The sequence below is a fragment of the Thunnus maccoyii genome, chromosome 9 (genome assembly GCF_910596095.1).
Source record: "Thunnus maccoyii chromosome 9, fThuMac1.1, whole genome shotgun sequence".
In the NCBI taxonomy this organism is placed as follows: Eukaryota; Metazoa; Chordata; class Actinopteri; order Scombriformes; family Scombridae; genus Thunnus; species Thunnus maccoyii.
Window position 1 is genome coordinate 5,757,286 of NC_056541.1, and position 24,666 is coordinate 5,781,951.

The window sequence follows — 24,666 nt, forward strand, 5'->3', positions numbered from 1 at the left end:
ACATCCTCATCCAACTGCTCCAAAAGCATTTTGTGTCTGCATCTCAGCCAAAACAAAAGGGGGATGCCTACATGCTTCAAAGAGGACGGTTACAGCACAGTACAAAAAGTTGAATACATTTTCATGTTTTTGATACTGTAAGTCTGATGGGCTGGTGCAAAGTATATTTATGCCATTAGATGTATTCACATTCATTCAAAGCTTAAAGATAGAGGATTAAAGGACCATACCATACATGTGTTCGCCTGTTCAAGTACTTTACAGCATATATACTTGAGTACATTTATAATGTTTACTTTCCATTTTCAAACACTGACTTAACAGATATTTTATGTACTTTTCAATGCAGCCATTGGGTTCCATTCATGTCCTAATGGTACTGTATGAAAATCAATTATCAGATTAGTGAAACTTGCTTGAGTTGCATAACCCAAAGGAGCAAGCCATTGGTTTTGCATGTTGTAGCCAATTCACTCCAAATACTTTACATCACAACTAATCACTTTGTCTACTGTTTGAGGTAGCCATAAGCTTCTATTAATTTCTGTTAGTCACCAATTGTTTTTATAATCAATGTGGGGTTTTGGGGTGGAGGGGGAGGGGGGGGACACAGTGTAAAACACAATGTTAGAGATCTTTTATGTAATTATGAGAAGTGTAAGCGAGGAAAAAGACATAACCTGCAATAGTCTTGCAAGGTGAGCGTTAGGATTCAATTTACCGGATGTAAATTGCACCAGGATGCAATTTATATTATTTCATTGACATGCAATTGCGAAATATGTAAATTGTTTGCTGTCATGGATCACACAACTCAAGCAAGTTTCATAAGTCTGCTACTTGACTTTCATACCATGCAGGAATGAATGAAAATAAATGGCTGCCTTAAATTGTGAGAAAAACACATAAAAAACTTGATCTGAAACAATGAGGTGATTTAACCATTACTCAACCATTAGAAAATAAACTAGACAAGTAATGAGTGCTTTAAGACATTTCAATTCTCAGTGTGAGGATTTGCTGATTTTCTTTTTTGGAATATATTTGAGTTTTGGACTGTTGGACAAAACAAGCAATTTCAAGATCTTTCCTCAGGCTGTGGAAAATTGTGATTGGTATTTTTCACTTATTTCTTACCTTTAATGGACTAAAGGATTATTCATTCATTCATTCATAACAGGGTAGCACAAATATTATGCATAGTCAAGAAGGAAAAAACATGCAAACTGTGATAGTCCTTAAAATATCTTATGTATTGATGGCATGTGCATACTGTACTGTAGCTCAGTAGCATATGTTTGGTTGTCAGTGTCAGAGTGTGAAAAAGTGAAATTATGTGAGAATGAGAGCAAAAGAGGTGGGTGAGGAAGAGAGAGGGAGAGAGAGAGAGGTAGAGAGATTGAGAGAGAGAGAGAGAGAGAGAGTGAGCACACAAGACGCGGTGCGTCTGTTGGCTGTGCAACAAGCTGCGATCAGAGGAGCTAATGGGAGGAGGAGGGCAGAAGGAAAAGCCTGGAAGGAATAAAGATCAATCGGGAGATTTGAGGATGTGAAGTAGAGAAAGGCAGGAAGAAAGAAAGAGAAAAAGAGAGAGAGAGGGAGAGATGAAATGAAAAATTGAGAGAGAGAGGAGGAGGAGACTGTGCTGTGTGTTCAGGCTGAGACTGGAGGTAAAATAGACCGCTGGGAAGCGACTCAGTGAGCGCTGTGATCAACACAGAAAGGAGTAAAGAAAATACAGGGAAAGTGACAGAGAGTGCTTTGACTGACATGCCCGTCATGATAAAAGCAAAGGAAAACCTGGCAAATTGCTGACTTTTTTTTCCTTTTCGATTCATGTTTGATCCACTAATATCTTCCCTGATTTATTGTGGAGCTGAGTGGATCACACCACGAGGGGGGTTAATTAGTTTTCCCAGCGCGTTACTTCAAAGCCTTTTGTCTTGCATATCTTTAAAAAATGACGTAAAGAGGTGCAATCAATCTGTTAATCTTCGCTGGGGATTGTAGACGCTCTGATGGCGGATGCTTGGATTGTGCTGTCAAACTTTGGTTCTTGTTTCACCACCTTGGCTCATCTTCTTTCTGCATGAGGTAGGTTTTCAGCTTTCACTTGAGGACTGTCTGACCAACTTATACCCTTTAACTAAACTGTAAAAAGATAAAGACATTTGAGGAATCTCTTGGGGGTATGATCAATCATGTGTAATAAATCAGGGAATTTTCTTCAAACAAAGCGCTCTAATGTTCATATTGGCCCCGTGGGATCTCAGAAGACCCCCTGATGAACCTCTTATCCTTATGATGTAAGATTTCTAGTGTTGAAGTAAGTGCTGACAAAACAAATACATTTCATTTCTTTTCCCAAGTTGCACCACCATGTCAGAAATTCTATTTTTAACCAGATCTATTCTGAAACAAAATGAAAGTAACTGAGCACTTTTCTCTCGCTCTTCCACAAGAGCTACTATTTTATTCCATGAACTGAGTGAGCACTTTTTGTTGTATCTCATTTTGCACACAGCATATAATATCTATCTCTGCCTCTTGTTCCTAAACCTTGCCAATCTGGCTCGGCATTTAGCTTACAGACAATGTTTAAGCAGACAATGAAGTACTTTATCCTCCAGCTCTGTGCAGCCTCTCCAAAACAGCTCACACTGCTTGTGTGGGTACACCAGTCATGATTCCCACTTGTGTTTTGTGGAGGGTGTGAGCGTGTCGTAGTTTTCGAGCTCCTGGGCGTCTCCAGAAGCTCCAGGGCTGCAGCTTCAAATATCTCACTGGAAGAGTAATAATTAATTAGCTTCATTGCTTCATTACAGTGCTTCTCAACCTGCGGGTCAGAACCTTCGGCGGGATGTAAAATGACACTGGAGGAGTGATTTATGTAACATGAATAATTATATTTCCAATTAAGAGATGTTTAATTATCCTTTTCAATATTTGTGGTAAATGCATTTTTTGTTTTAGATAGTTAATTGCCTTTAGTCTCACAGTAATTTAAATTAAGTAAAAGTATAATGAGCTGTAACAGAAGAATTTGGATTAATGACTTGGTAGCAAGGTTCATCATCCTTTATATCCACAACCACAAATTTGGGTCGCACTGAGGCTTTTCTTTTGTTGAGAACCACTGGGCGACTAGTAATTGATTAAAAAGCTGGCGATAGTTTTAATAGTCAGATAAGTGAGTTTGTAATTAAAGATGGTTAAGATCCCAGCTCCCATATGTCGGCGGAGGGAAGTAAGCAAAGGTTCATCTTTGGAGGTTGCTGGTTAAAAAGGGTAAACCCACAGATATACTCCCAAGTGCACTCATACAAGGACAGCTGCAGACACCACGGATGCATAGTAGTTCTGTTTATACTACTTTCTGGAGCCCGCTTGGAGGGCGTGTTCCCCAAATCCGCAGTAGATCAGCGTCTACAGGAAGACAGCGTAGTGGTTACTCAGTCACAACAAAATACGAGGAGCGCAGATGTCCACACAGAGCCTACGTGTACACCCTCAGATGACGAAATTTACGTCACGCGGACCCTAGCGGACCCTTGTGTACTCGCAGATGTGGAAGGTAGTATAACTAGTAGTATAACGGCTGAACAGGAATGACATGAGTGACACAGAGAGAGCAGGACACATGCAAGGAAACTCCTCTCTGTTTTTTTTGTTTTTGGTAAATTCAAATGGGGTTTAAACTGTTTTATTAACCTAACATGACGATATAATAATATAATATGACCTCTGACAGCAGTATGTGGTGGTAATATGTTAATGACAGTCGAACTCCACTTGCTTTTGGCTCAGTGTTGATGTGATGATGTTGATTTTCCACCCTGATCACAAGACAAATAAAGGATCATACATGTAAGATTTAGTTTCATTGCACTGTAGCAATACAGTTTTTGAATTTTGCCACGTTTCTATTTTATAAATTCAGTGATATCTCAATAAGCACCCAGATAATTTTAGTTGTGCCTCGGGTTGTCTTGTAAGGAAATTCCCACAGTAGCCGAAATATCTAGGAAAGCTGAATCATTCACATGGCAGCACATGAAAAAAATGAAACCGACTGAAACACATCCTTAAGCCAAGTGATGTCACTTAACCTTTCTGGAACTGTCTACTCTACTGTGACAGATAATCTAAGGTTTCTTCAGTCACCATCTTCGGTGTGTACAAATGGTCACACGTTGTTTTTAACCACAGCAAAATTAGCTGTGGGAACTGGTCCCATTCGTTCTTTAACATTATTATTTGTTGAAATTCTTATTTATGGAAAAGTGTAACACTTTGTTTTTGTTTTTTATCTGCAAAAAAGGAGTATATCTTGTAAAATCTGTAAATAGATGTCCACCTGTCTTTTTCTTTTTTGTGGATGATGTTGAGCTTCGGTAGGTGGCACTCTTTTTCCTTGTTCGTTCAACCACATTGTTAGATTGCTTCTTTCAAGCCAGGAGGGTTTTTTTTTTCTGGGAAGGACCTACAAGACATTTCCAGGAAGTGGATATAGGTTGAATCACTATGATACTGTATCAATCAGCAATGACAGCTAAACTTATGAACATGTATGGGAATATGAGAGTTTAATATTTTAAATTCATGACATGGCCCATTACAGATTCATAGATTGTCTACAAACAAATTTCTGTCTGACTGCAGAAATCCTCTGGGTCTTAACCTCTTTACATTTACCCCTCTGACTGACAGATGATGAAAATGATCTCAAGCTCGCACACCGATGCTGACCTCACTAATTGTTTGCGGCCATGCATGAGGCGAGGCCGACGTAGTGAAAGGCCACAACAATTTGGATGCTGTCAATCAAACGACGTGTGCATGAACCGTAGGGCAGGCTGACGGTTGTGGGGGTGGCTGGGTTTAACCTGCACAGGCATTCATACAGTAGACACATTGACATTTATATGTGCAAATGAGTGTACACTAGACAGTTGGATGGGAACACGGCCTTGCAGAGTGACAACATTTCAGCCAGTCCATTTCTTCAAGGTTCTGATTTAGGGTTAGAGTTTGATAAGTTTGTAGTTTGGTTCAGATTTTACATTAGAAGAAGGTTTAAACAGGCAATACATCCCAAATAAAATCCAATTCCTTGTGATTATACTGGCAAATAGGTGCCCCATTTTGTGCGCTAAGCTAGGCAAACTTCACAGATTTGGGTTGACTTTTTTTGTTTTTGTATAAAGGTGTTTCATGACTTTTTCTCACTATGACATTTCTTCAACAACTACACTTGGATTGTTGTATTTGACAGCAGTAGGAGGAAATCCTGAGTTGGATTTCTTTTGGAGGAAATTGCCTGTAAAGACTTTGGGGACAGTGCCATCTTTTCTGTTTGGAGTCAGGACCTTCCAAATAAGGACTGCGGGGTGTTTCCTTTCACTCTCTGGAAACATGCCCCGCTACCTTGGATCAAAGCTAACGCTAGCTTACAGTGAACACCGATCGCTGCACACTTGGGCTAACATTAGCTACTTTAGCTAAGTTGTGCTAACAGGGCAGGTATCGTAATCAGGTAACATTAAACTTAGTGAAATATTGCGACCATAGTCCAACTCAGTGCGAATCCCAGAGTTGAGGAGAGCAGCAGGTGAGCCAACTGTCAATCACATCTGTCAATCAACGCGCACATGGCAGGCATCAAAGCTACTAGAAGTCTTCAAATCTTATTAACGGAGCAATAATTTCCAAAATGACCACCAGCACACTTATGAGAGGGCCTGAATTTAGCGATTGAGATCATAATGACTCTTTGAAAAAAAAAAAAAAAAGATTGACTTAATATTTCTTTGAATGGGAGTCAATTGGAGCCCGCATCTAGTGGCCATCAGTGGCATTGCAGTTTAAGGTAGTTGTAGCCAAGACATTGCTGGCCTTAGATACAAGGTGGAAGGACCTTTGCACACAATGTGTACTAGAAGATGTCAAAACAACAAACTACAAATGTTTGTGGTGGTTTATTTTTTCTGAAGATAAAAGCTATGTCAGGCAAGCAGTGTTGAGAGTTACATTTGGGTTGAGCCTATGGAAACCGTAGACTGTATACAAAGATGGACAATGCGTCAACACTTCCTGCCGCTATGCAAAAGTGAAGCCAAAATATGTAGTTACCGGGAGCTGCCATCTTGCTTGTGTGACGTCATTTGCAACCAGAATCTGCACAGTAGAGTCGGGCAGCGGGATGATGACCAGTGGGACCCGCCCCGTCAATTTGACTGACAGCCATGCTGCCACCAAGGGGAGCCGCCATGGAGAGGTAAACCAGCCCAAACCAGCCAGTAACTAGCAGCCACAGCTGGTAGTGAATCGCAAATGAAAACACACAATAGTGTTTTCCATCAGAAACTGCTACAGTCACTCGTCTTGTCAGACGGAGGTTTGAGGGCGGCTGTCAGTCACAGTTATCAATCACGATGTCACACCCCTTTTTATATCGTCAAATAACAAAATAAAAACAAACTTATCAGAAAAATGAGTACTTGAACATACGTCAACGTGATGAGAACTACCTAAAATGACAGAAACCATCTTTGGGAAAAAATGTCCCATCCACTAACATGGAGGAGGTGGAACTTATGACTGATACTGCAACCAGCCACCAGAGGACGATCAAGATGTTTTGGCTTCACTTTTGGGGAGCTGTCATGTTGTCCATCTTTATCTACAGTATATAATAGAAACAGTCAATAGAATGTCCTCACAAGGATAGAAATACAAGGATGCGTGTGTGTGTTTTACCAGGAGTATGTCTAGCCAACTCCAGAAATGACAGGTGATGAATGGGTTGGATGCCTTGAAGCAGATACAGCAAGGAAATAGAGACAACAAGGGTCAGTGTGTACAGCAGTACCTTAACATTAAATGAGATGAGGGATGGAGGGACGACTCTGTTTCCTGTAGGGACAAAGGCAACGAGGATAAGAACAAAGCAGGAGTGGATGAGAAGTGGTAGTATGACAATACCTTTATATCTGAGGTGTTTTTTGATGGAAATATTACAGATGATACTCAGATGTATCATATGTAGTATACAGGCAACAGTCAATACAACTTCACACGTCTTCTGTACATGCGACAGCTAATGAAAAACATTGGATCTAAAAAGTAACACTGTCTGAAAATCACAGTGGCTCAGGGATACAAACATACAGCATATATGAATACAAATAATTTAATAATAGGCTTGAATTCTATGAAATACAAAAAAAATGTTTGATGTACAGTACAAGCTGCAGCAGTCAAACTGAATGGCCCTTGGGGTTTCACATTTAATTTATTTTTGAATGGTTTAATAGTTCTGAATTGATCTTCAATCTTCATACTTCAAGGCGCGCTGTGGAATTTTCTTGTAAACAAACAGAAAAATGCATTCTGTGTATCCTTGAGGCCTAACAACTCTCTTGAATGCATTTATTTACTCATATTTAAAGTGTTGATCAGTGGAATAGTGTCAAACTGTTGGCATGATTGTATATCAAGTCACTCTCGTAATCATGTGCATGTGTGAATACTAATAAAGTATGAGATACAAAGTGGGAACCCTCTTATAAAAAAATAATGCTTCATAGTGCCACTGTTAATAAAAATACTTCATTTTTGAACTTCTTTTTTGAACTGCCAAAAATGACAAATTTGACTGTTTCAAAAGACAACTCATATGAGTGTTTTCTGTGTTATCTGTGACCGTTTAGTTTAGGCTACTAAAGATATGTGGGCAATGCTTGGGAAAAGTGGTCGTCATTGTTGAACGACACAGAACAGTCGCTGTTGGTAGGGCTGCAACTAAAGTTTATTTTCATTATCTGATAACCTGCCAATTATCTTCTCAATTAATCATTTAGTCTATGAAATGCTAAAATATAGTGAGAAACTGGCATTCAGGAAGAGCATGGTTGGCATTTTTGCTTTAAAAATGAAACAATTAATTGATTATTAAAATAGTTGTGATTAATTTTCTTTCAATCGACAATCCGTTGCAGCTGTAGGACAGTGTCACATACTTTGTACTTTCAACCCTCCAATCCCAACCTCCTAAGAGGGTTTGCATTCGTAAACTAATATCAAGCTAATGCGATAGGACAGTCATTATTTGGATGACAGCATGATGTGGCTTTAAGCAGGGGGTTCGATATGCTTGAAACAAACTACATGGCTCGGTTGAAGTGTTTACACAGATGCCAAATGGCCACACTCAAGGCAGAGCAGACAGTCCTACTGTCACAGGCTCATTCTTGCTGCACCCAAAGTCTTTGTAGTCTTGATGGGATGAATTGAACAAATGGGGACGATGGCACACACTTTCTAACAGTTTCTCCTTAGAGGCATTGATGGTTGTCGCACTCGGTTGCACACACAGAGAGGGAAAGTAGTTCAGATCCTACCATCTTCCTTAGCTCCATACACCTCAATAATCCCTATGTTAGTGGATGTGGTAGTCTGATTGTTGGTTTCAAGAGGTAACAAAAATTGCTAAATGCAGTCCTCCCATTTCTGATATAGGAAAGGTGTAGAGGGAGGGTTTTTAAAAATAATGTCATCAATCTGAAAACACTTTATTTGAAGCATACTGACCCATTAAGTGTAAGAGCAAACAACCAGTGTTGTTTTCCTGTTGAGGACAATGTCAATGTGTCTCTGATTGGGGCAGGTAGTGCTATATTATCTTCTTATTGGCTTAGAGAGCAGAAAGCTACAGGTCAAAACTTTTTCACCTTTTATCTAAAATCAAAAAATGCAAAGAAAATACTATGTGAAACAAGTTTTAAAGATTGACTTAGCAGCAGTATAAGTTTCAGGCAGCATCCTCTACAACCATCTATTTATCACAGCCAGCTGAAAAGAAAGAGCTTTCTGTTCAGAACAGTGGTTTTCTCCTGAATTGGCTGGGACAACAAGCGCCATCCTTGTTTGGCATCTCTGAAATGGCTGAGAGAAAGCTAAATCAATTAGCCTCAGGAGGCCGTGCATTGTCATTCGCATCGGGCTACCAGTGGCGGGTGGCCAGCAATGGTTCACGGAACAGACGCTCACTCAAGGAAACAGAGAGGAAAGAATTGAAGGGAAGGAGAGAGAGCAGGCCTGGCTTATTCGATTTGCCTGGGAAAGTGATTACACCTTCCGCTTCCCAACAACCTCCTCTCCCTTCCTGCATGTTAGCTGCTGATTGACGTTGATACACCTTACCAGGGCGTTTCTCCTGGCTGCTTTTACAGCTTGGCTTGAGAGCCCATCAGAGCCATCAAGTGCAAACACTTTACCTTGTATGGCAATCCCTTTATGCTGCAAACTGAATTTCCTTATGCTGCCACCAGCAGGGTGGTGGCCTGTGTTTGTGTGATTAATGGAAGGGAGGGTCGCTTATGTCTGTCTTCACATGATATACTGAATGTGTGTGTGTGAGCACATATAGTCCGCAGTGTGTGTTTGTAAGATGACTGATGGAATTGGATGGAGGTGGAGTGGCGATGATAAATCAATTAGAGTGCACAGGAGAATTAGGCTAATGAAGGTGACAGCAGGGCCTGTGTCCCATTCAGCCATGACTCAATCCATCCTGTGGGTGTGCGGATGTCCACACGTGTGTTCTTACTACTTACTCAGGAGTATTTTTGCATTTTACTTCTCCTCTGGGTCAAAAATTTAACCAATGTTTTGATTACGATAATGATAAAACTCTACAATCACATTTGATTTCAATGTGAGAAGGTATAAAAACTCCTTGCGCCTATCCACCAGAGAGAAATGACAGCATTAGTGGATTGTTCAGATGCCTTAACTACCTATGTTTATGTTTACCTGACAAGGACCTCTTGTGGCCATATTAATGGTGACTTTGTGTCTCAGAAGCAAAGATGCGTGGTGTTGTTATAGTACTCCAAAAGCTGTTAAGGAGGAGGTCCAGGTGGACAGTTTTGTCAGGAGAGCAGACAACTCTGAAAAGGGATGCCACTGTTTGTATCCTCTTGGTTTTGTCACCACGACCATGACATTTCCCTAACTTTAACTAAGTTGTTCTTCTTTCAACCATGAACATAAAGTTTTCCAAACCTTTACCACGTAGTTCCTTAAACCCAAACCATTTTAAATTTAACCAAGTTGTTTTTGTGCCTATATCTAACCAAACATGAAGCCTGGGTCCATTTTGAGAGGACTGCGTGTAGCATATCTAAGTGTAGCAAATTTTCAACTGTCCTCCAATGCAGAGTGACTAGCGGTGCTACATGTCATAAAGCCTTAACAGTACAAGTAACTTAACCTGGCAGCCTTTTCTGGAAAATGTTTGAGAAGACTGCCTCCGCAGGTCAGCTTACTATGGCCTTGCACATGATAGCTATCGCTTCTCCCGCCCTAGAAGCGGAGACATGGAGAAGCTAGCTTGTGCCACGACATAGTTGTTAGGTAGTATAACACAGAATGGGACATGGTTTTTAAGTTTTGAAGACAAAACAAGGGACATAAACATCAGTGTTGTATGCAGCAAACTAGTAGCCTAAGTTAAGAATTACTTTTCTTCTATTTATTGTTTTTCTTTTAATTTTATTATCCTGTCCTTGTTATTACGTGGCAAAGTTAACATGCTACGCCATAAAGGAAAACAGTTTTAAAGGCCTAAATTATCTTTAATTGCTGTTGAAAATGGTTTTAAGGTGATTGGTTTTTCATCCATAATTGCTCTCACTTGTTGCAATACAGAATATTTCATCGGGTTTTAAGCCCCAGTTGCACTTATTTTTGTTTCTATTTTGTGAAATAAATTTGAATTGGTTGGAAGTTGGCCACATTACGTAGATCCTCAGACTAGAACATTTGGTAAACATGGTCCTTAAGTATTTGTGATCTGGTATTTGGAGCTTTTCCTGCTTTTGCCTTTATTTTAAGTCACTCTGGAAGGGAAAAAATTTGAATTTACATCATATCCTGGACAATTCCACTGAAAAAAATATTTATCTTGGCATTATTTTCCTCTAGTACTTGCTCCATCTATTTCCTTTCTAAAATAACCATGTCATTGCTTTCTGTTATGTCGCTCTTTCTTTAACAGCTGGTAACAGCTTTTCTTCTTGGCTCTTTCTCTCCGTAACTGTCTCTCTGAGCCAGCTGCCCACTATTCTTCCAACTATCATTCTTTTCTTCAGGTCTCAAACCCCCTCCTAATAGTGGTATTTATTTTCTGTCAGGCACTCTTTGTCCCAAACAGAATAGCATGCTCATTACAGACACATTCACACATTCAAGCTGCACGAGAGCATGTGCTTCTTACATGGAGATACACAGAAATCCTCCCTGTAAAATTGTTACCAATCAGCTGTTGTGATGTATTTTGCATCCTTGCTGTGTATTGTTTAATCTCTGTGGATGAGTGGCTGCATTCTTATTATATTTTATCGAGAAATTTCTAGCACAGCCTGGAGGACGTTTTCAGCTATTTCAGATATCAACAGTAAAAGCTGATTGTGATATCCACCTCTCATAGTCAAAGATCAAGCGCTTGTTTTTAGATTCACCATTTTGTGAGTATCCAGAAGTCATCATTGCAATGTTATTGCATTGTAATGCAAAAGCATGGTAATTATTTTTATCACTGATCCTTTGCGGCATGAAAATTGTCAGAGAAATGTATCAGAAATTGCAAGATTGGCTTTAGTAGAGATGAATTTCTCCTCTTTCAGTCATCACAAATATTTTCACTTCTATTCTATTCTTCTAAGTATTTACACGTCATACACAAATACCTTTCTGAAGCTGAAAGTCATCTTAGAAAGCTTTGGAAATCAAAACAGAAGAAACAGGTGTGAAGTAACATTGTTACACCAAAAAGTCAATAAAATCCACGGGGTTAAATTCTGCCAGAGCTCTTTAGATCCAAATGTTCCCACTGAAGTTCACCCCAGCTCCAGATGTGAGCTACGTAACCCAAACCTGAGATCAGCCCTGTCTCCTTGAAATTACGTTTTTTTTACTTTAGCAAATACAATTTGAAGGAAATGTAGTTGCTGCTTGGATTATGCTCGCTGGCAATGTTTTTTGGACTGTGGGCGTATATGGAGTTTGGCACTAGAGACCCAGGTTCACATCCCGAGTCCTGGTTTAGGCAAGAAAAACACTTTAGGGAGAGATTTGGTTAAATATTGACAAAATAAACACATCCTGTGTCTTGCTAAAAGTCAGCACTGACTTTTTCGATATTTCACCAAGACAGCAAGCCTTTCCTAATTTTAACCAAGTGCTGTGAATGTCTAAACATAACCATAAAAATGTTAATCATGCCGGATGTCGATACAAACAGAAAAACAAATAAAAAACACTGACATTGACCATTTTGCAGATACATTTCATATAAACATTTTGTGACTTTGCAAATACAGTACGTTCATAAAAATGTTTCCTCAGTCTGTTGATAAAATCGTACACTCATTACATTTTTCTTAAAATGCATTTGGTGTTGCAAATAAGTAGTACATCATTTTTAGAAGACAGTCTTGGTGAGATAAACATTTATGAAAGATGTCTATTAAATCAGTACATAAGCTTGGGTGGATTTATCTTGAAACGCTGAATATTCCTGCAAGTTACAGAAAGACTGGTAAGAAATTAAATCCTGACAGGGTCAAAGGCCATTTTTACTGCTGATTGTGTACTGCTGTTTGGACAATATACCTTGTGTGGCTGTTTTGTTCATTTGTCAGTTGTTCATATTTGGTGCTTGTAATGTTTTTTTAATGTGTGGAGAAAGGCTAACCTTCTCTATTGGGAATATTCTTTATTGGTGTTATATGGTTTGCATTGTAAAACCTCATTCCTGCATCTATCCTGCATTAGTAGAGAGTTGTTTTTTTTAATGTTAAATAACTGTAATTCCTGAGGAACCAGACCTAACATTTTAACTGTTAAGTGTTCCTTCAGTTTAGTTATTTTCTGTAACTTGTAGAGTGTCATGGAAATATAGGTTGGCTGCTAAAGCTACTCTTTGATTGATAGTGTGAATGTGATATTGGCGGAAGAGCAGGATTTGTTTGCCTTGTTACAGGAGAGCATTTAAGGAGCTGATCAATAGGTTTACAGCCTTTGAAAAGGAAACATGCTTGGGAGCTTTTACAAGGCCCTCGGACCAGTCGACAAGAAATCCATTTACAAGGAAGGTTTTGACTGAACTGATGAGCTCAGTCAGATTCCTGGCAGAACACTCGCACTGCCAATCATTCAGAGTATAAACTCATCATTCAACACTTGTGTGGCTCATACACCAAGCTTACTGTAATGCGTCGATGCACTTGAGATAAACAAAACAGAACAGCAGTGCATTCACTTCCTCCAAATTGACTAACAAAATATGTTGTTTGTAACTGCCTCTTTGAACAACACAGATGCGTTGATGTGACACCATCAGCAGGATGGCATCATTTGTATGTTAAATCCAAATCCGTAACACATGAATTTTGAAAAAACATATCTGTTTTATGATGTGACAAGGCCAGGGTTTAGGTTTGGACACAAATACAACTTGGTTAGGGAAAGATCATAGTTGGGGTTAAAATTGTGGTTTGGATTAAAATTACTACTTCATTAAGATCAGGGGACCTTCGTCGAGATGGTTACAATAATAACCATTAATGTTGGAGGACAATCGTGGTCATGGTTACAAGAAACCAACGTTGACTGTTGGTTGGTTAAAGTACAACGATTTGACCCATCTATCAACCACGAATATGCATGACATTCGTGTACCGCCATATGTTGGGAATGGATGGTTGGAAGCACAAAGAGTGTGACTTCAACACTAGAGACTACTGTTTGTGTCATGTCTTCGTCTACGCTAGCTTCTTTTGACCATGGACACAAAAAACGCTCATATGAGTCATTTTTGAAACAGCCTTACATGTTGTTGGGGACTAACAAATGGCCTCTTTATTCCTTTAGGTATGATGACTTGTTGCAAAATGAAGTAAAGTAAAAGTGCAAACTGCACTAACTGATATTTAGCTATTTTCCCATTGATTTTTACCTCTACGAGCTAAAGTACTTCAGTGACTTTTTACCAGGTTTACTTGTAATTAAGATGGATCACAATGCTCCAAAATAGAAAATTGCAACAAATAAAAAACGTGTTAGCTATTATTCAGACCAAAGACACTGAACTGTAGATTTGATTAACTCTACATTGTCCTCAAATAAGGAAACTGGCCTACAGCCAGGCACGTTTCCATTAGCTACAGGTATCACAGAGTGAGGCTAACAGACAGGAGGAAGAAGGCCAACAGTCTTGGAAGCTGAATCCACAACTTGTTCCAAACGTTGCTTTTCATTTAATTTTTATATTACCCCAAAATTGCTGCCACAAGCTTCTAATCATCATAAACTGTGAATGCACTTGGAAGTAGGGAAGCACCGATCTGATACCAGTGTTTAATTAATAAGCTCTATGCCTCACTGTGTGGAAGAGACTCATTCTGTTGTAAGGCAACATCAGATTTGACTTTGCTTTCCTGACAAATCTTTCCTAACTTTGTAAAACAAAATGTAACAAATAAATATGTTTATTTGTTTAAAATTATATAATATAATCATAAATTCATGAGTAAATGATTCAAGTCATTCATTTGCAGGAAGAATGGGCTGTTGATTCGGGTTGCTAACATTTAGCTGCAATGATTTAATAACATTGGTCTTGGGCTGTAATCCAGATATATGACATTATGTACATTGATATTATATGCATAGACATTAAATATTACTGCGCACAGTACACACAAACACACATACACACACAACATTACTGTTTTGAAAAGAAGACAGCTATAAGGATTTACTCATTGATTAGAGTGTACATGTGTGTGTGAATGTGAGCTCAGCTGCCAGACTTTTAACCAGAACTAAGAGGCACGATCACATCACACCTGTTTTAGCCTCTTTACATCGACTCCCTGTTTGTTTTAAGATTGATTTTAATATTTTATTGATTACCTTTAAGGCCCTTCATGACCTGGCTTCAGATTATATTGAAACCTTTTAATCCCTTATGAACCTTTGCTTAGTTTGAGATCCTCGGGCAGAGGTCTTCTGTCTCTTCCAGAACCCAGGCTGAAAACTTAAGGGGACAGAGCCTTTGCCATTAGGGCTCCGAGGGTCTAGAACGACCTGCCCGAGGACATAAAGCTGTCTGAGTCAGTGTCTTCTTTCAAGTCTCTTCTTAACATAACTGAACATATTTTTATTGGAAAGTATTTCCTGATTTTACCTGAGTTGCCTGCTTTTTATTTTACCATTAAATTAATCTTTAATTTTGTGTTTTACTACCTTTCTGTTTTATAATGTGTTGATTTTTTTTTTATGGCTTTCAGTTCGTTTTAATCTGTCTGTGCTTTAAATGTGTTCTGTTTTTATTGTAAAGCACTTAGTTACTGTGTTTTGAAAGGTGCTAAGTTATACATCCCACTCTTCTTCTTTTTCTGCTGTGACATGAATGCAGGCTGCAGCATTATTCACCAGAGAGGGAGAGGTAAATCTCCCAAGTAATCCTTGTCATTTGTTGGCAGTGGAGCAGACACTCAGAAAATCTCCCTTTTTGGCTCGAGTATGAGTTGCTCTTTTGGGTCGTGTCCAGTGTGAAATTACACAGAAAGAAAGCAAGAAAGAGTTGCCAACAAGGATACATAAATAATGAAAATAATATAACGAAGAGGAACGAACAGGAAACGCAAAGAGATGAAAATCTAAATCATATAAAAGCAGCATCTAGTTTAATGTTATGGAAATTGTAGGTTTTGATAATAAGTAGTTTGAGCATGAATGGGCTGAACAGAGAAACAGAACAAGCATCATATTTATAGAGGGGTCTGGATACTTGACATGGTTAAAAGACCCTTGCACCTGCCCAGAGTGTCCTCCCCTACTCCCTGCAGCTCACTAATCAGTGGGGCTGGTTGAGGATGATTGGGCTTCCAAACCTGCCATCAGCCAGCTGCTCTCCACCATTAGCCCAGAGGAAAAAATTACCAGTGTGAAGCAGTTGTGCTGATGCTGCCATTAAGGAGGAATCACTAGAATTTTTTTGCTATGAGAAAAGGTTGAAGAAAACTGCTTGAGTTGATAGCTTGTCAACTAAAGCTCCTAAAACACCTGGGTTAGGGTTAGGTCTTAGGTTTTTCTTAATAATAGTAATAGTTTGAGTTGGTTTAATACTTTACATTAATAGCTTTAATTATGTGACTTAATAAACAACATTTTAAACATTGTACAGCTCTAATTTAGCAGATCTTAGTCTTCTAATGTGGTTTTCACTGCCTTTAAGTTACTCATACATTCAGAATTATAAGCAACAGCTTCATGCATGTGTTTGCTCATCTACAGCTCCAGTAATTTAGTGTAAAAGTTTCTACAGTGCAGTAGTTTATGTAAGTCGAGTCGGACCATATCTGCCTTAATGTGGTGGCTGGTCTTACCCTCAGGGTGGGATTGATTTAACTTGGAGTGCAGTACACATAGTGCAGTTCTACCCTACTTCCCTTTTCAAAACCTCTTCTTCTTCAGCTTTCCTAACTCTTGGTATGTACAGTACAGTTAGTTCTCTCTAATCTCCTTAAATGAAATTAAGAATGCTTAATCTTTTTCATTACTACTTTTACTACAACTTAGTACAGTGGCAGAAGGGGATAAAGAATGAGTAAGAGTGACTGCTCTGATGAGAGGTTTTACTCTCCAGGATTTATCCAAGCTCAGCTACAGTATAAATGTTTTCCAGCCTAAAATATAAAAATCCTGAAATGTCCAGCCCACGATGTAAAATAAATTAGGATTTGCTGAGAGAAAATTGTCCTTGGCATTAAGAGTGTACAAAGCTCTCGTTTATTCAAGATCACTGCTGCTTTTGGGTTGGTTACAGACTTTATGTGGATGGGTTCAAACTTAATTTGACACCAATTTCTTACTTTAGCAAAGGATAATGGACTTGGCTACATTCTTTGCTATAACATTGCATCTCAGTTTAGGCGTTTAGCTTGTTCTCTTGTCCAGTGAGACTTGGTCATCAACATTACAAACAACCGATACTAAAAAGTGCAATGGTCAGAGCTACAGTTCCTCTGTGACTGTAGAAAGATCATTTAGAAGATAGCGTTTTTACAAGCAATAAGAACAAAATGGAGGAAAAGGGGGGTATGGTTTAGAGGGAGGAGGGCAATGTGAGGCTTCTGTCATTTTGGACTCACTGTGTGAAAGAGACAGAAGCCATGAATGCTAGATTCACAATCCACACATGGATTGTGTTTGCCAAACACTACAGTGGTAGCTATTTAGGTTTTGTTTAGTGATATAATCTGCATCAATCCTGTATTACTAAAGCTGTTAAACTTACAAACAGAATGTTTGAGGATGACACATGAGAATTGTAAACAGGATTTTCTACTCCTCCCGATACAAATCCCAACCATTTGGAAGTGTGTAACCAACTTTGATTTGAGCTAATTGAAATAATAGGAGTTTTGTAGTGCTAGCATTACTGCTACTGTATGTGTTCAGACAGAATGCAAGGTGAATTTTAGAGGTTTGTGCACAAAGTCAATGGAAAGACAAGAGTGGGTTGATGCTAACTGAAATGAAGACGCACCCACATGAGTTAAATGTTTCGACTTGAGCAAAAACTTTTGTACTCATCGCGGGGCTTTATGAAGCTGCTCAATAAATAGGAGATGAGAAGGTGATGAGAGGATACATTGGAGATTCTGGAGAGTCATGAGATCAGTCAGATACAAACACACACAGGCACACTACCACCCACACACGGTCAGTCAATTTCTAGATAGCTTAAAGCTTACGTCTATACAACTGGTACATTGGCTGTTTGGGGTGAATCAACACAGACAGTCCAGCAAGGTGAAAATTCACTTCTCTTTCTGCCCAAACAAACCTGCCTTCACTCCTCTCGTCATGATATAACTTTAGTAACATTTAGCCAGTGAGTGTACATTGGTACCTATCCGTTATTAAACTGTTAATGAATGTGTGACTATCTGAAATACTTTATTGTACCTACAGTAGTTAGATACAAGTTGTTTCAACTAGTTTGTGGGTTTTTGATTGCAAGTGTGATGCTCATTTTGACAATTTAGCCAACTGTCATTGAGCTCAGCAAAGACCCAACAAAGGATCTGAGTCTGTGCTGTGTGAGAAGCAGTATTATTCATAATGAAATTTCCCATGTCTGTCCTCACATATTCTCCTATGATAATCTCTAATTATCTTTTTATGCTCCCTGAAGTTTTTTTGAAGATACATGTCTCGTTTATTTCAGTGTTAATCTGTCATTGTGACAATTTTCATACTCAGTGAACACAGACTTTTGCACAGGGCACTGTTCTTGATATGCTACTTCAAATGACCTTTGCTAGTAGTTGCACCCATTCATTTGGATGTTTGTTAAATGAAAAATGTATTTTTAACCAACAGTATTTCAGTGGTATAGGAGTGTGTAGAACATGTGCTCAGAGCTTCTAAATTAAGTCTATTTTTTCCAATTAACTTTTAGAGTTATTATTTTCCCTTTTGAAAAATCAAGTAATTACCATATACTCCAATATTTAGCCCGCCTACACAGTAACATTCATCAAGAGGAGAGGCAGGAGTGTTTATATGAAAAGTGGGGTTGATTTGTTAAATTTCAAACTTTAAGGACTGATAAATCACAAAGAAAATGTGCAAAGCCTCAGGTTTCATGGTGAAAGCTAATAATAACTGGCTCCTCTTTTGACATCAAATGTGAGAATAACCATTGATATATTGCTACTGGTTTCTCCTACCACAAGCAGTCTACCCACTGTGATTTAGTGTTGACATTTGCTTTTGCCCCGATTGCAGTAAATGATTTCAGACCTCACACATAGTTTCACACCTCGGAGTGTCAATCAATACATCAATCCAGGATTATGATTAAGCCTATTGTGTTAGGGTAATAGGTCAACATCTAAGCCTTTGTAGAAATCCACAAACCATGTGCTATTCATACTTCCTCTGTTAAATACTTTCTCACCACAGATTGAGATAATTCTTGCCATGTGTTTATAGATGTTAATTTATGTCAGCTTCTGATTTATGAAATACTAGTCCTATTTGATTTCTGGTCTGAACAAATGATGTAATTTTGACATTTTTTTCTATATAACACACATCCTATACCAATATGTTCGATAGTCACACATTCATTGATAACTCAGCAATCTTGGCTTGGATTAGTACAAAGCACAAGGAATTAGCAAGAAATAGTTTAAATAAATTTTACTGTGTGTATCTTCCTATTATTGTATGTGAGTGTGTGTGAAAGAGAACATTTAGAGGGAATATGAGAGAGCATGTGTGCTGACAATCTACTCAGAAATTAAATGATGCCTGGTTGCAGTGTCTGAAAGAGATTAGGAAAGGATAATTATCATTTAATGTACTGCAATACCATGGTCCATCTGTGTCCAAGAATCTTATCAATTTTGAATTACCAGCCAAAGAAAGAATCATTTCATTATTACATTTGATGAAAGTCCTGAAAGCGGAATTGCCTTCAGATGATCTGGGACATGCATCACCATGACATACTCTCCATTTCCTGTTGAACCTCAAGATGCACGCTGTGCTCATTACCTGGATATTCCTTTCATTAAGCATTTATGGAACAAATACAAGAACCATCCCGAGATCACTTGGTTAATTTGTACAAATATACATTCAGAAAATAGAAGCAATTTACTGTAGCCATCCATTTGATGTTCAAAGCAGGGGACATTTGCTCTTCAAATTCAGACATGATCAATGTGTTCTGACATGGTTAATGCAACTTTAACATTTAGTTCCAAAATAGGCAGAACAGTGTTTACCAGAGTAGTGGCATTCATACTGTATCCACTAACTGTAAGCTCCTTTTGATTATTGCAGACAACCACATCTATCATATCATATGTGTATGTCGTTTTCTACTGTATATAAGGAATATAATTTGTACTAGCTGAGTAAGGAGAGGAAGTGTGTTCGGGGAAAATGGCACTTACTTTTGTGTTCTATATTTTGTGGGAATGAGTGCACAAGCAACTATGCCACAGTATTGCGGTATTCAAACATTTTAATTAATTTTATACTTTTAACTTTGACATATAAGATCGAAGGAGGGTAGTATTTTCTTTTCGTTTTTTGATGATTGCGAAGAGGTTTATCTTCAATTAAAAGAACATAATTCCTCAAATGTCTTCTTCTTTTCCCTTCGTTTTGTTTGCCTTGGATGTTAGTGTTTTTAATGTTTACAAATGTTTTATCTTTGTCTTCCCATTTTAGTCATGGACCACTGACCTTAAGTTATTGGGGTAAATAAGCTTCCAATAGGCTTTATTAATGAACTATGATACCAGGAGCCTTTTGATTGTGACTCCCAACTGACAATGTGGGGAACTAGATAAGGACATCTGCTCTCTTGAGAATATGTTCTCCAGGAATCGCTTCAATGGACAACATGGAGCAGGTGTTGCCCCTAAAGGAGGCACAAAGGCAAAAGTCCATCCACCCAAAAAGAGGGCTCCAAACCCCAGGGTAGCACTGGTCATTCGGGGTAAAATACACCGTCTCCTGCAAGGATCTGCAGACCACCATGTCCCAGATTCCCACCTTTATTATGCAGGTATTGAGGAGGATGAGGAGGCTGAAAAACAAGAGAGCAGAAAGGAGCACAGGGGCGTATATTCAAAGGTTGGCCCCAGGGCTGAAGCCTATTCTCCAAAAGTGTCAGATAGTAAAAGACATGGAGTAACACTGGGGCTACCATGTGTAGGAGAGGTAGAGCTGAACAGAGAGGGATGTATAAGGATACCCTGTACTTTGCAGCACAAAAGCTGCAGACCCTCAGCAAATATGAAACGAATCTCCTTTGAGGGTGAAATTCAAGGAAGTCCGGAGCAGATTCGAGCAGCCTCACGCTACAATCCAATTGGACCAGACATGAATGGTGCTAAATTTGCAGGAGCAGCCAGAAGGGATTTTGCTTCACCCCGTATTCGGCCAAAGAGACCTTATTCTACTGGTGACTGTGTGGATTACAACTTCAACACAGCTATCCCGGGTACGCTGCTGGAAGAGGATGAAGAAGGTTTAGGGGTGGATAAAGAGGAGGAATCAAGTGCCATCATTGAGCACATTTTAAAAGAGCTGAGGGGGATCAACAAAATCCAGGAGGAAATCTCAGACCTCAGGGATTACCTTACCTCAGTACGAGGGTCAGTTGAGGAAGTATCATCCTGTGTAGATGCTGTATTGTTAGAGATTGAGGGCATTCGTTCTAGCAACAAGGCTGGCTCTGGGGTACATGCAGGTACGTGGTCAGGGGTAGGGTGCAAAGATGGGCCATCCACTCGCAAAAGGCCCGCTAGTGCCTATGGCAGTTTAGGGAGTTCAGTGCCAAAGTCTGATTCAAATCTTTTTCCTGTGGTCTGCAATGAACGCCATAGCATCCATGGAGAATTACTGCTACCAAGGGCAGAAGTGTCCCCAATTGCTGAATCAGTGGATCATCAGGAATTGGAGGAACCAGAGGATAACTCTGACCATAGCTCAGATATCCCAGTAGGTGCTATGGCAAGAAAGCTCAGCTTTGGCTACCTTGAGAGACAAGATGGCCAAGACTGTCCAAGCACCAGCTCCTTGTCTTCTGGTCATAGTTCCAAGTCTGAGTCAGACTTAGAGAGACCGTCATCTAGTCATGGAAGGAAGCATCAAAGAGCTGATGATGGGGGAGAACATTGGACTAACACTGGGGCCTCTGGGGAACCTGTGTGGCATAGGGAAACTGCTTACCACAGGAAGGGAAGTCTGGAGGAGCATGAAGGTGAGAGTCTTTGCTGTGAAGGAGCTGGTAGCTGGGATCACTATAGAAGTGGAGGCTATAGTACATTGGGGCAGTGCTCCGCAGGAAGTTCAGAGCATCTCTCTGTTCGCTCTGGCCAACATTACAACTCACCTGCCAGCACTTCTAGCAGGGAGGAGTGGCAGTCAAGGAGGCGAAGGCCTCAAACCCAGTCAGGGATTCATGTTCCAACAGATACCAACCTTGAAATCCCCACTGTTGGATTTGAGTGTGCTGCTGATTGTTCCTACCCTCAAAGTTCTGGTTACCATTCAGTTGATGGGCATGATGGAGAAACAGAGGAATTTGACTATGGGCAATCAAATGACCCAAGCTACTCCACAGACTGTCAAGTTGATAGTTATCAGGAAACGTATTTAGCCTACGAAGAGTCTTCAGCATGGACTGAGGCATCCCTATTTACAACTGTAGCTGATGTGAATAGGCCAGTCAGCCAAGAGACTGAAGTCAGTAACCAAAGCCTAGAAAACCGACTCCCTCACCCTGGCAGGGCAGATGTTCAAACGAGTGGTTTCAATGTCAAGCGCATAGGTCGAGCTGTACTTGATTTTAGCTCTGCCTTGAGGGGAGCATTGCGCAAACTTGAAGTACCTGCAGCTGGAGAGGAAACAGACTTTGAAATATCAATGCCTTCTGACCTGCCTACAGCTGAGTTTCCTACAAAACCTATAAGCTGTGAGACACAATTTGAACAAACATCTGATGAAACCCTTCAAGAAGATGTGGTTTATAGTTGTAATGCTACTGGGGAATTGAGCAAAGACAGTACATTAAACAAATCAGATCTTTTCCCCATGGAGCCTATGCTTGAAGAAGCCATTAACAGCCTTACGTTAGAGTCTACAGACGCTTGCCAACATCCTCCTAGTTTGGAAAAGATCCCCCCATTCTCAGAGGAACTTTCAGTCTGCCCTCACCCAATCTCCAGTAGCACTACAATACTGCTTCCACCTGATGGCCTTACAGAACACCCTGCAGAAGGCCCTGCAGAAGGTCCTGCAGATCTGAATGTTAAGGCCCAGCTTTCACAATGCACTACTACAGAATCCCTCTCAGTCTCCCTCTTGGCTGATGAACCTGTAGCACCGGAGGAGCAGGGAGAAGTTGAGGTGCCACTGCCACAACAACCCACCACAGATACTGCTATGGCTCCAGAGGGCAACATAGAAGGAAATGCGGCAGAGCCACTCCTGGAGATAAGTCAGATGGATGAACGCAGGCTAAAGTGCCTGAGGAGCTTCCAGCAGATTCTGCGAGAGAAGAGGGAGACTAGGCGCAACCTTGCCAGTATGACCATGTCCACCTTCTCTCAGGATGAGTTTGAACCAGGTAGTCACCACTGGATTTCAAGTTAGAGTCATCTTTTTTTCATATGCATTTTGTCATTCATTTTTAGTCACAGGGGAAAAGAGAGGTGCATTTATAATACAGTATTTTTTTGTTTTTGACTGAGTTATTCCTACTCTCCATGCTTTAAACACCCCTCAGGGTAAAACAGAATTGGTATCTTTTGTACTTTAATTCATTTGAGTGACCATAAATGACTTTTAATAATTTATTTGGGAACAAATCAATATTTAACTTTCTGTGATCATAAAGTATTGGGTTTTTTTTTAAACTTCCCTTTTCCACCTCACCTCTCTGCCATCAAAGCTTCTCTTTTACAAATCTGTTTGATCTGCCACCGTTGCAGTGCAATGTGTACACTGATAAAAGGATAACCGTTCATATACTCTTTCAGTATGTTCACCCAGCAATTTTGAATAAGCCCTCGTACCAAAAGGACCCTTGGGTATTTATTGTACCAAACGGTCTCTGACGGTCTCTGCTGATACTATAATTTTCTACCCCCTTGAGAGTAATGTATCACCTGCCACTCACGAGTCCTTTACTCCTCTCCAAGGCTCCAGCAGTAGCCATTTACTGAATTAGAAAACATTAATTATCTCCTTGGAAAGCGAGTCTGACATTAAAGAGGAAGGGGAAGGGAAATATTAAGAGTCATTTTCATGATAAATTATACATGTTAATGAAACATTTATGACCTCAGACCCCATCTATTTGAAAACTCAGTGGCGGCACTGCTTTTAACATTACCCAAGCATTTATAACAAAATGAATAATTCAGGGTGTGTCTTGTTATTTCACATGATAAGTCAAACTAGTCCATGACTGTTTTTTTTTCTGCCTGTTTTTTCTCTGTTTTACAGATGGAAGTCAAGATGGAGATCAGGTTACCTCTTTTGTGGTTTCTCTGCCGATCTTACATTATTAGCATGACATCCTAGAAAAAGTTGTTCTTTCTGTACAATTTTCTGTATATTCTTTTGACATTTCCTCATGTCAGTGGCTGATTTTACTTCATTTTCCTGTTTTGTTGTATTTATATCACTTTCTGTCTGTCTCTGGAAAAGGTGCACGTAATCCTGAAAATACTGCAGTTCAATAAAATAGCTTTAGGTTTTACGAGATGTCAACTTCAATGCATCTGTGACCTATTAAGAACATTTGTGGTTTCAGTCATAAAAATAAAGATGCCGTATAGTAATAGGTCAGTATTGATTAGGGCACAATATTGATGAAAAATAACATTGATGTTTAGCCTGTCGGGCCGCCATGTTTGTATGTTTTGTTACTGTCACTGTGGTATTTTCTTTACTAGCTGTCAGACTAGGAAAAAAGCAAAAGGTTTAGAAAGCAAAGGTCAATATTCAGTGTGTTTTTACTGGAAGCATGTGTGGTTTTACATGTACACTGTA

General features: G+C 39.5%; 2 protein-coding genes across 2 annotated transcripts in view; both read left to right on the forward strand.

Annotated features, from left to right (window-relative positions):
- The window catches only part of LOC121903738 (protein unc-13 homolog B-like), a 202,444-nt gene that overhangs the window by 99,835 nt on the left and 77,943 nt on the right, over positions 1-24,666 (forward strand). The window lies entirely within an intron of this gene.
- On the forward strand, positions 2,007-24,642 carry LOC121903737. Its single transcript, XM_042421072.1, has 3 exons — positions 2,007-2,094; positions 20,329-23,236; positions 24,118-24,642. The coding sequence occupies exons 2-3, from the start codon at positions 20,473-20,475 to the stop codon at positions 24,180-24,182; spliced, it is 2,829 nt and encodes a 942-aa protein (XP_042277006.1). The 5' UTR covers positions 2,007-2,094; positions 20,329-20,472; the 3' UTR covers positions 24,183-24,642.

Coding starts and splice junctions, on each gene's coding strand:
- LOC121903737 (XM_042421072.1), top strand. CDS start 20,473: ATGTTCTCCAGGAATCGCTTCAATGGACAACATGGAGCAGGTGTTGCC. Junction 23,237..24,117: donor TCAGGATGAGTTTGAACCAG/GTAGTCACCACT, acceptor TCTGTTTTACAG/ATGGAAGTCAAGATGGAGAT.